Raw genomic sequence first — 10449 nt, forward strand, 5'->3', positions numbered from 1 at the left:
CCCGCGCTGCAGCCGCTGCCCCGAGGGGGCGGCGGGACGCTCGGTCCGGCACAGCCACCCCACCGCGCTGGACCCGCACCGACTGCTATGTGGCGGAGCCGCCGCACGAGGGCGCGGCGCCGAAGGGCGGCCCGAGGCGGGGCAGCTGCTGTCCGTCCCTCCGGACCCGCCCCGACCGCCCCGTCCCGGCCCGTCCCGGCCGAGTTCCAGCCCCGCGGAGCAGCGCGCAGCAGGTAGGGGAGGCCCGACAGCCCCCAGTTCTGTCCCTGCGCGAGGTTGTGGCACGAGTGGGGCCGTGGGAAGCGGGGGGGGGCAGAGACGGAATCCCTCGGGTCCCCCTCGGGTGTCCCCCAGCTCGGGCGGGGTCTTCCAGCTCTCCCAAACCACTTCCGGTCCCCTATCTGTCTGCCCACCCCGCCGATGCCCCCCAGCCCAACCCCACTCTCTTAACCCACCTTACCATCCCCCAGGATCCTTCCCAGACCCTCCCCTCCTTCTCTGCCTATTTCCTTCTCTCCCTCTTTGCCTTCCAAATCCCCGACGTCACCCCGCCTGCCCCCTCGCCCTTCGAAACCTCCAGCACTCCCTCCATGCCCCCTCTGCCTTTCCCGATGCCCTAGGAGGGGTTGGGTGTCCCAGTGACTGGAGGGGACCCGTCTAGGGGCTGGAGGTCCTGTCCCCGAGCCGCCGGGATACGCCGTGGTTCATGGGATTGATTGCTGCGACGTGTGGCCCTCATCCACCGCCTTCCTCTGAGCTTCCTAGCCGTTCCTGAGCTTGGAACGGCTGGGAATCTGCTTGGATGGGGTGGGGGGTTGGGCTGGAGGGAGCATCCCTGTGTTCCCCCATCCTTGTCCCCAGTGCACTGTTCAGGGGCTCTGTGCCCGTGTCCCACCCCAGCCATGGTGTCCCCATTGCTGGGTGGGAAGGGGCTGCCAGTGCGTTGCGAGGCAACCTGTGGCTTCAGCTGAACGGGGGCAAAGTCCCAGTCTGCTTGGCACAGGGACAGCGGTGGGAGGGGGTTCCCTGAGGGACTGTGCTGTGACACCCTGCTACTGGGAGGGGTGTCCCACGAAATGCCCGGTGCTGGGCAAGGATATGGGGTGGTATGGGGTGGGCACTGTAGGGCATGGAGCCGGCTCTCTGCATAGGGACACCTGGGTTGCAGCGGCTTGGGGACAGGAGGTGACAGCTGGCATACACACTTGGCACCCCTGGGATGTAGCGGAGAGGGCTGCAGGGTTAAGACCCTGCAAACTCATGCCATGGGTGAGCTGAGCTGGGCAGCAAGACACTTGGAGACATAGGGGCATCCATGCTGTGCTGTGCTGTGCTGTACCAAGCTGTGCCATGCTGTACTGTGCTGTACCAGGCTGTGCCAAACTGCTGCAGTTTTCCAAGCTCTTCTAGGAAGGCAGAGCCCTTTCAGGGCTGCTCCACTCTGGGGAAGCCCCAGAGAAAGTGGGGAGTGCTGGTACCCTGCCCTGCTAGGTGCTGTGTGGAGCACCCCTCATCTCCATTGTGTTGAGGTCCCCCCCCCCAGGCTGCCTGCCGCTTATCAGTGCTGAGTCACTGTACCAGGCAGAGCTGTGGGCACCGGGTGGCCACAGGGTCACTGAGCTAGCTGAGGTGGCACTGTGGCCTGGCTGGTGACCACAGGTTTCGGTGCCCTGTTCTGAAAGAGGAAATGGGTCATGCGCTGGGGTTCTGTGCCCAGAGGTGGATTCTGCCATAAGTGCCACGGGGAAGTGACCCCGTGAGGTGCGTACATCCCATGGTGCGGGGTTCTGGGGGGGGATGGTGGGGTTGAGCGCTGCTGGGTGCGGCTGGGACCCGTCAGGCTGGTTCCTTGTCTCTGCTGAGGCTGTGCCTGGGCATTGCTCCGATCGGAGGCATTCACTTGGGCTCGGCCTCATGGCCACACTGAAGCCTGGGTGGGGGCTACGGGTTGCGGGGTGGGTGAGCAAGGGGTGCCAGCAGGCACTGAGTGGTTTAGGAGAAACTGAGGAGTGTTGAAAGCGAAACTTTGGAGACCACGTGGATGGGTTATTTTTGGCACCACTGTCACCATGATGGGAAACATGACGGCATGACTGTGGGGCAGGCAAACGCCCCCTTTGGGATGGATGGACGAACGGACATTGAGCATTCCTCCTGTGTGCCCCCTCATCCCACCCCACCCAGCACAGCACTCGCACAATGCTGCAGGAAGCTCCCAGTCCCACCCAATTCCCTTAGGGCCAAGTCCTGCTCACGTCACTGCTGGTGCCGTGGGGGGGGCATGGGATGAGGGCGGGGGGTCCCCTGCCAGCGCCAAGGGTGTGGGGCAGGGGCCTGGCAACAGCTCCTGGCAGCGCCATTGTTTTCCTGGCCTTGGTGTTCCTGCCTTTCTCCTCCTCCTCCGCCTCCTGCTCTGGGGGAGTCAGCCCAGCGCTGGCCCTGATCCCAGCACGGCTGCTGGCGGCTGCTGGGGGATCTGCAAGGGGAGCTCAGTGTGGGGTCCCGGTGCCCCCACCTCTGCAGTTGTGTCCGATGGGGGTTGGCACCGTCCCTGGTCCCAGCACTGCGGTGGCAAGTGCTGATCCACAGCCCCGTGCCCAGCTCTGAGCCTTGGCAGTGTTTGTGGGGAGCAAAATAGAATTTCTGCCCATTGAATGGTGACTGGGGGGACACCAGGGTTGCTGACCCCAGTGACGGCAGGGCCAGCTGCAAAGGTCAGGTCCCCAGCGTGCCTTGAGTCACCGCGTGGCTGTGCCCTGCCCGCAGCCACTGCCTGACGTCACACAAGGGACTCAGAACATGGGAATGTAGGTGGCCCTGGGCTTTACGTGACCTGGTCACCGTGCTTCCCAGCCCTCATTAAGCAGAGGTCACTATTAAAGAGCGGTGTTTGTCCTGCACTCGATGCAGGGCACATCATGATGACTGTCCCCTGTGTTCCTCATCATCAGGGGATACGGGCAGGGTGACATCCTCTGTTCTCCCCTCCAGGTGCCCAGCAGGACAGCTCGCAGCTGGCATGGCGCAGCCCAGCGCACCCCCCCCATACGACGACAAGAACCCCCTGTACCCCCCCAGTGCCTACCCCCAGCCCTCCCACTATGCTGGAGGGTACCCACAGCCAGGGGGGTACCCGGCACCTGCAGGGTATGCGGCGCCAGGGGGGTATGGGACACCAGGGGGGTACCCGCAGCCAGGGATGGCCATGCCCACCATGCCCGTGCGTTTTGGTAAGCTGAGGAACTTTGTTTTGGGGTGGGAGCATGGGTGCTGGGGGCTCGCGGACTCCCTGTTCTGGGGAGGGCATCCTCTGGTGTGCTGTCACACGGGATGAGCTGTGGTGACTTTCTCTGGCAGGTGATACCTATGGAGGTGAGGGTATGGGAGGCAGCTCCCCCATCCAGTCGGCCGACTGGGATGACAGGAAAGTACGGCACACCTTTATCCGCAAGGTGAGTCTGGGGCATCCTTTGTGGGGGGAGGCAGGAGGGGGGCACAGGTCGGTGGCAGCAGGCTGAGTGCTGACTGCCTGCTGCCACTTCCCACAGGTCTATGCCATCATCTCAGTGCAGCTGCTGGTGACGGTGGGGATCATCGCGATGTTCACCTTTGTGTGAGTGAGGGGGGGGGGCTCACCCCAGGGTTTGGGGGGAGCATTTTTGTGCTGGGCGTGGGGGAACACTGGGGGAGCGCGTGCCGACCTCATGCCTATCCCTGCCACCCCACAGCTCACCTGTCCGCTCCTTTGTCCAGAGGAACACTGCCATCTACTACTCCTCATAGTGAGTATGGAGTCCCTGTCACCCTCTGGGTGAATGTCACTCCCCACCGGAGTTGCAACCGGGGCCTTGGGCTGAGCTTTCTGTCTCTCCGCAGCGCTGTCTTCCTGGTGACCTACCTGGTGCTGGTCTGCTGCCAGGGCCCTCGGTGAGTGCTGGGGACAATGGGGGGGACACGGCTGTCTGGGGGTCCCCTGGGCTTTGAGAGATGGGGACAGTCTGCACCGGTATGGTGCCATCCAAACCCAGGGACCCCACCTGGGGTAGTCCCTGTGGAAGGTGAGATAGGGGCTTGGCGACACGAGGACATGAGCACTAATACCATCTCACTGCTCTCTCATCCCCAGGAGACGCTTCCCATGGAACATCATTCTGCTGAGCATCTTTGTGAGTAGGAGGTCATGGGTTTGGGGCTGGAGGGTGACAGCAGAGACGTGTCCCACAGAAGGGACGGTCCCTGCTGAAGAGGCTTGTGGGGCTGGCAATCAATCTGTCCCTGCTTTGCCATCACTGACTCAGCCCTTTTGTCCTGCAGACCTTGGCCATGGGCTTCATGACGGGGACCATTGCCAGGTACCCAGCAGGCCTCTGGGAGGGTCGGAGTCCCTGTCCCTTGCCATGCCTGTGACATTGCTGTCTATTCTGCCCTCAGCATGTACCAGACTAATGCTGTCCTCATCGCCATGCTCATCACTGCCATTGTGGCCATCATTGTCACCATCTTCTGCTTCCAGACCAAGGTGAGGAGGGGGTGTGCCCTGGGGTGGGGATGGGGACGGGGACATGAGAGTGCCCTCCTGAGAGTGCCCTCCTGTGACACTTCCTCCTCCCCCCCTCCCCCCCAGGTTGACTTTACGTCATGTCCGGGGCTCTTCTGTGTGCTGGGCATCGTGGTCATGGTGACAGGGCTTGTCACAGTCATCGTTCTCTCCTTCAAATACGTGAGTAGGAGGTTGCAGGGGGCTGCTTTCCTCTGGAGACAGAGGGTGGGATGGCTCATGTCCCCATGTTCCCTCCCCATGCAGGTCCCCTGGCTCCACATGCTGTATGCAGCCATTGGGGCTATCGCTTTCACCCTGGTGAGTTGGTGCTCCCCTTCCTTGCCCCATGCTGGGTGGCCCCTGGGGGGTGCAGGGCTCCTCCACCTGACCCCCCCCATATCTCTGCCCCCAGTTCCTGGCCTATGACACGCAGCTGGTGCTGGGCAACAGGAAGAACATGCTGAGCCCCGAGGAGTACATCTATGGAGCCCTCACCATCTACACTGACATCGTCTACATCTTCACTTTCCTCCTGCAGATTGTGGGCCGAGATTGAGCCCCTGAATGGGACCCCTTATTCCCTCCTCAAAATGCTTCTTTCTCTTTTCTCCCATTGGCCAAGCTACTCCTCTCCCAGCCCCCCAATCACCAGCCTGGTGACTCCTGGTATCCCCATTTGGGATACTGCTGGCTGCCAGGGCTGCAGCCCCTCTGCCATCCCATTGTCCCCATGAGGCCACCCACTGTCCCAGAACTCCAAGGGGCGGGACCAGGGGTGATGCTGGGGCTGTCCTCATGGGTGGGATGGGCAGAGGTGCTCCCAGCATGGGGGGTGCTCCACTCACTTGTAAATAGGCTTTGAAGCTGGTACCCATGTACAGTTCTGCCTGGTGTCCTCAGTGCTTCAGCAGCCCCGATTGTGGCCTGCTGGAGGGGAAGGGTTCCCTGTGTTCTACACTTGGGCCCTGGGGCTCTCTGGCCCAGGGGGATTGCCAGCAGCCAATGGGACAGTGCTGGGCTCTGCCTGGGGCCCGGGCTCCATTCAGTGCCTTAAATGCAGCGTTGGCCTTGCCCTGGGCACAGCTGGGGCTGGTAGGCCGCAGGCCCTATTGGTCTCACTGCAGGCCTGGCCTTGGGCCACGCTCAATTGTTACACATGCTCAATAAAACACTTTAATTTTCCAGATGGCCCCGGTGTGATTCAGGCAGGGCCCTGTGCTGGGGGTGGGTGGAGGTGTCCCTGGGTCGGTCCCTGCGGTGCTGGCTGGGTCCCAGCTATGCAGCCCGGCGGTACCGCTCCGTCTCGTAGTCGCCCACGTTGGCTCCCAGCATCTTGCGGCGGATGTGGAGCTGCTCCAGGCGGTTCTTGTCCACCTCTCTCTTCACCAGGAGGAAGAGGATGATTCCGCAGGGCAGCCCAATGGCCCTGGGGGACAGGTAGGGGACAGAGCCACGTCACCACGTGCCCCCCCGGTGCTGAGCCTCCCACCCCCAACCACGTGCCTCCCCACTCACCAGGCCACCCCCACCGGCTTCATGGGGTTCTTGCCCTTCTTCCGCGTGGGGATGTACTCCACCCCCTCGGGGAGCTGCCCCGCCGGCTCTGGTTGCCTCGGTGGCACGGGTGGCCCCGCAGGCCGGTGGCAGCTCTGTCGCCCCTGAGCCCCCCGCCCGGCCGCTGCCAGGAGCCCTGTAAGGAGAGAGGGCTCAGGGAGGTGTGGCGTGGGGAGGAAACTCGTCGCCCCTGCTCCTCGACCCCTGCCCGACCCGCACCCCTGCCCCGGCCCGGGGGGGCGTGGCTAAAAGATGGGCGGGGACAGCCAGCAGGGGCGTGGCTTATAGCCAAGGAAGGGCGTGGCTTCTGCTGCCACTTTCTTGCGCCGGGTATGGCTGAGACCCTGCGGCGCCGGGGGCCGCCCTGGGCACTGTAAGCCGCAGAGAGTCGCGGCGTGGTACACCCGGCCCGCTGCCCGCCCGCTGCCCGTCTTTACCCCGCAGTCCGCCGAGCGCCGCCGCCATGCTGGACCGTGCCGGACTCCCGCGGCCCCGCTGCATGTCGGGAGGTGTGGTCCGCCGTGTTAGAGCTGTCGGCGAAAGGGGCTGCAAGGAAGGAATAAAAAACTGCATTTCCCAGAGTGCGCCGCGCGGGGCGGAAACCTCTTGTCGTGCTGGAGGAAGGGGCGGGGGCGTAGTTGAAGACTCGGGCTCGGTTTGGCTAGAAGTGGAGAGCGGTGGGCGGGGATTGGCCGAGGCGGGGCTGAACGACGGAAGTAGTTGCTGTGGCGGCGGGGTGGGGCGCGCGAGCAGGCCGGTATGGAGCCTGCGGAAGGGCCTGGCGCGTTGGACTTCCATGGCGACGAGGAGATCATCGAGGTGGTGGAGCTGGGCCCGCCCGGGCCGGGTGAGACGGGTCCCGCCTCCTCCCGGGGCACCGGGCCGCCCCGCCCCAAGGCCCGGTTCCCGCGGGCAGGCCTTGCGTCGCGTCCCCACCCCAGGGCTTCCCAGGGACCTTCAGCCCTCCCCGCTGGGGTCTCCTCCGCCCGCGGGGCCGGGACCCCTTCGCACTGGGCCGCCCCTGGGCCCGCGGGGGCTGAGGTGGGCGGGGGTTGACCTTCGCTCCCTGCAGATGACCTGGCCGCAGAGGTGGAGGACGTGGACTTCGAGGATGAGGGAGCAGAGGAGCCCGATGGTGAGGCCTGGGAGACGGAGGACGATGAGGGGTTGGAGGACGGCATGGAGGCACAGGATGACAGTGAGGTCACGTTCTCGCTGCACTCGGGTGAGCCATGGGGTTTCCCTGAGGGGAAGCTGTGCTATGTCCCTCTCCTGGTTCTACCAAGTGGGTTCAAGGGGTCTCTGATAGCCGTTGTGCCATGGGGGTTTGCGTCTGGGGAACATTCACTGAGGTGTGAGCATCTCCCGGCTCTGCAGCCTCAGTATTCTGTGTGAGCCTCGACCCAAAGACCAACACACTGGCGGTGACGGGTGGGGAAGATGATAAAGCCTTTGTGTGGCGCCTGAGTGATGGAGAGCTCCTGTTCGAGTGCACAGGTGAGAGACTTGAGCCAGATGTCCCTGCTCAAATGGGTCCTGCAGCCCTTCCTGGCTGCATTTGCCCCTTCCCCACTGATGCTCTTATGGAGCTAGGCTCTCGATTGTTTTCCATAGCTGGCATTTATTAACAGAATGGTCTCTGCTCCTTACCATCTCTAGGACACAAGGACTCTGTCACCTGTGCCAGCTTCAGTCATGACTCTGTGTTTGTGGCCACGGGTGACATGTCTGGTCTTATCAAAGTGTGGCGGGTGGACAACAAGGAAGAAGTGTGGTCCTTTGAGGTGGGGGACCTGGAGGTGAGTGGCTGAAGTCCTGCTCCTGCCGGAGACATGGGGGTTGGTAGTGGGACGCAGCTCTGGTTCTCCTCCCTTCTGCGAGGATACAACCCTGTAACACTGCCTGTCCCCTTCTCTGCACAGTGGATGGAGTGGCACCCTCAGGCCCATGTCCTTCTGGCGGGCACAGCTGATGGCAATTCCTGGATGTGGAAGATCCCCAGTGGAGACTGCAAAACCTTCCAGGGCCCTCCGTGCCCTGCCACGTGTGGCAAGATCTTGCCTGATGGTGAGGCACAGGGTGCTCCTGTGCTAGGGAGGAGGCAAAGGGTGGGGAAGCTCTGCCTCTATCTGCTTGGTTCTGTCTTACCTAGGGAAACGAGCTGTAGTGGGATACGAGGATGGGACCATGCGCATCTGGGATCTGAAGCAGGGAACCTCACTGCACGTCCTGAAAGGTGGGAAAGGGGTTTTTCACCTGGGATGCGTCCCCCATGCAGTAAACTCTGAGCTCTGTCTTTGTGAAGAGGAAGCACACACACAGACACCAGAGGCTGTCTGGTGCTGGGTGGGCTGTCCTTGTGGCAGCTGTCCCTTGCCATGGGGCTGCCACAATGGGGTGGGTGTAATGCAGAGACTGCATGGGAGGTGTGCTGGGCTTCAAGGTGCGTGAAGTTTGGTAGAGATGAGTGTAGCTCATGCTTCCTATTCATCTCCACAGGCCAGGACGGCCACCAGGACCCCTTGACATGTGTGGCCAGCAACCAGGATGGCAGTTTGATCCTGACAGGCTCAGTGGACTGTCATGCCAAGCTGGTCAATTCTGCCACAGGCAAGGTGAGTCCGTGCCCACCTGTGGGGCGCAGTAGTGGATATGAATGACCTGTACGGGGCAGGATGGTGCTGGGCTTTGCCGGCCAAAAGCAGCCTGCGATGGCCACCCGAGGCCAGCAGGAGGCGTGCTTGGCCACCACTATCACCATTTCTCTGCGACTGAGAGGACTGAGGCGTGAGGGCTCACGGCGTTCCTCCCCCAGGTGGTGTGCGTGTTCAAGATGGAGAGCGTGGCTCCCAAGGCCACTGCAAGTGAGGGCGAGGAGGCAGAGTCCAATTCAGTGGAGTCGCTGGGCTTTTGTAATGTGTGAGTGGGGCACTGGGACAGGGTGTTCTGCAGACACAGCTATGGGGGACCTTTCTTACCAGTATGTTTTCTCTCTTGGGAACTTTGTGCTGCTTGCTGGCTCCTGATGTCTTGGTATTTTCCTTATGGGGTGTTCTGTGGTTCCAGCTCTGACCATTGGGTTGTCCCTCTTCATTTCAATGCTCCTTCAATCCCGATCCTTCACACACTTAATTCCCTGCTTGCTCCAGGTCCTCATAAAACTTGTTCCTCTCTCTGCAGGATGCCACTGGCTGCTGTGGGCTACTTGGATGGTACACTGGCTATCTACGATCTCTCCACACAGAGCTTGAGGCATAAATGCCAACATGAGGTACTGCCCTGTACCTATTTTCCAAGCCTGAGGGCATCTCTGGGTCCAGTTGGCACCGCTGGAAGCCCAGCGTTGCCTCTCTTAGAGCATGGGGGGCTTTCTGGGGTTAGTTCCCAATTTGTGCTTCTCTCTGCTCGTGGGCTTCCCCAGTGGTAGCTCTGGTCCCACACAGAGGATGTGCCACATCTTGGTCATGAGGGCTGTCCCTTTGCTATGGGAATGGTGGAAATCATTGGGGGTTGAGAGTGGAGGCTCATGATGTGCTGCGACTTCCTGACTTATTCCTTGTGCTCACTCTGCTTCCCCCCTGTACTCCAGTCAGGAATTGTGCAGTTGCTGTGGGAGGAGAACTCTGCTGTGGTGTATACCTGCAGCCTGGATGGGGCTGTGCGGCTCTGGGATGCCCGCTCAGGGAAGATGATCAGCGAGTACCGAGGGCACTCCGCTGAAATCCTCGACTTCACTGTCAACAAGTGAGTAGGGACTCCTCCCAGCCCAGTCCTTCCCTGAGGCTGCTGGGGTGAGGGAACCCCTGAGCCTTGGGGTGCATCATCTGGAAGCGTGGATGCTGAGATTGAAGGGTCTCAGGGAATAGAGAGGTGGTCACAGCTACGGCTGTCCAAAGCCCCCAGCCCCACTGCTGAGCCCCTCTCTTCCCCTTCCAGGGATGCCTCCATTGTGGTGACGACCTCCGGCGACCACCAAGCCAAAGTGTTCTGCGTGCAGCGCCCTGATCGCTAGGGTCAGTGCTGAGGGTGGTGGCCTGGCTCCGCCAGGCAGCTCGTGTACAGTGGGACAGGGGAGATGGGTTTCACCACCCTGCTCCAGTGAGTGCTTTGTAATTTTTCAGCCTGCCCCACTTTGCCCTCACAAGTTGGGGGCTGAGTCCGGGGTTTTGTATGAGAATATCTTATAATTATATATAAATTATTTCACTTACCTGGATCCCATCCACTCTGCTTGCTGGGGGGAAGGTGACCTTAAGAGATGTGATCTGTCCCCATTGGGATTTTAGGAATTAGCTATAGGGACTGTTCTTCCTAACCAGGCTGTCCCCAGTGCTCCCTGGTCCCAGCCCTGTTCC

The 10449-nt window shown here is 61.7% G+C and overlaps 3 protein-coding genes across 3 annotated transcripts; 2 read left to right on the top strand and 1 right to left on the bottom strand.

Moving 5' to 3' along the window:
* The first annotated feature begins 77 nt into the window (after positions 1-77).
* Positions 78-5724, top strand: TMBIM1 (transmembrane BAX inhibitor motif containing 1). Its single transcript, XM_085228531.1, has 12 exons — positions 78-233; positions 2992-3230; positions 3358-3452; positions 3549-3613; positions 3729-3782; positions 3877-3927; positions 4127-4166; positions 4315-4352; positions 4432-4519; positions 4625-4720; positions 4805-4858; positions 4953-5724. Exons 1-12 carry the CDS (start codon positions 88-90, stop codon positions 5094-5096), a joined length of 1110 nt encoding a protein of 369 aa, XP_085084657.1. The 5' UTR covers positions 78-87; the 3' UTR covers positions 5097-5724.
* On the bottom strand, positions 5701-6892 carry LOC146543999 (uncharacterized). Its single transcript, XM_085228538.1, has 3 exons — positions 6532-6892; positions 6056-6230; positions 5701-5966 (listed from the first exon to the last, which is right to left on the bottom strand). The coding sequence occupies exons 1-3, from the start codon at positions 6890-6892 to the stop codon at positions 5816-5818; spliced, it is 687 nt and encodes a 228-aa protein (XP_085084664.1). The 3' UTR covers positions 5701-5815.
* Positions 6800-10304, top strand: AAMP (angio associated migratory cell protein). Its single transcript, XM_085228523.1, has 11 exons — positions 6800-6941; positions 7167-7319; positions 7472-7591; positions 7754-7893; positions 8017-8161; positions 8247-8330; positions 8594-8709; positions 8910-9013; positions 9275-9365; positions 9684-9838; positions 10031-10304. Exons 1-11 carry the CDS (start codon positions 6854-6856, stop codon positions 10104-10106), a joined length of 1272 nt encoding a protein of 423 aa, XP_085084649.1. The 5' UTR covers positions 6800-6853; the 3' UTR covers positions 10107-10304.
* Positions 10305-10449: the final 145 nt, after the last annotated feature.

This window comes from Meleagris gallopavo, chromosome 7 (genome assembly GCF_905368555.1).
Source record: "Meleagris gallopavo chromosome 7, MGAL_WU_HG_1.1, whole genome shotgun sequence".
In the NCBI taxonomy this organism is placed as follows: Eukaryota; Metazoa; Chordata; class Aves; order Galliformes; family Phasianidae; genus Meleagris; species Meleagris gallopavo.

What these genes read in the sequence shown, in the direction of transcription:
- TMBIM1 (XM_085228531.1), top strand. Translation starts at nt 88, where the DNA reads ATGTGGCGGAGCCGCCGCACGAGGGCGCGGCGCCGAAGGGCGGCCCGA. An exon ending in ATCGCGATGTTCACCTTTGT is followed by an intron (nt 3,614 to 3,728) that starts GTGAGTGAGGGG and finishes GCCACCCCACAG; the next exon opens with CTCACCTGTCCGCTCCTTTG. An exon ending in GCCATCTACTACTCCTCATA is followed by an intron (nt 3,783 to 3,876) that starts GTGAGTATGGAG and finishes GTCTCTCCGCAG; the next exon opens with CGCTGTCTTCCTGGTGACCT.
- LOC146543999 (XM_085228538.1), bottom strand. Translation starts at nt 6,892, where the DNA reads ATGGAAGTCCAACGCGCCAGGCCCTTCCGCAGGCTCCATACCGGCCTG. An exon ending in GGCGCTCGGCGGACTGCGGG is followed by an intron (nt 6,231 to 6,531) that starts GTAAAGACGGGC and finishes CTCTCCTTACAG; the next exon opens with GGCTCCTGGCAGCGGCCGGG. An exon ending in AAGCCGGTGGGGGTGGCCTG is followed by an intron (nt 5,967 to 6,055) that starts GTGAGTGGGGAG and finishes CCTGTCCCCCAG; the next exon opens with GGCCATTGGGCTGCCCTGCG.
- AAMP (XM_085228523.1), top strand. Translation starts at nt 6,854, where the DNA reads ATGGAGCCTGCGGAAGGGCCTGGCGCGTTGGACTTCCATGGCGACGAG. An exon ending in GCTCCTGTTCGAGTGCACAG is followed by an intron (nt 7,592 to 7,753) that starts GTGAGAGACTTG and finishes TACCATCTCTAG; the next exon opens with GACACAAGGACTCTGTCACC. An exon ending in TTGAGGTGGGGGACCTGGAG is followed by an intron (nt 7,894 to 8,016) that starts GTGAGTGGCTGA and finishes TTCTCTGCACAG; the next exon opens with TGGATGGAGTGGCACCCTCA.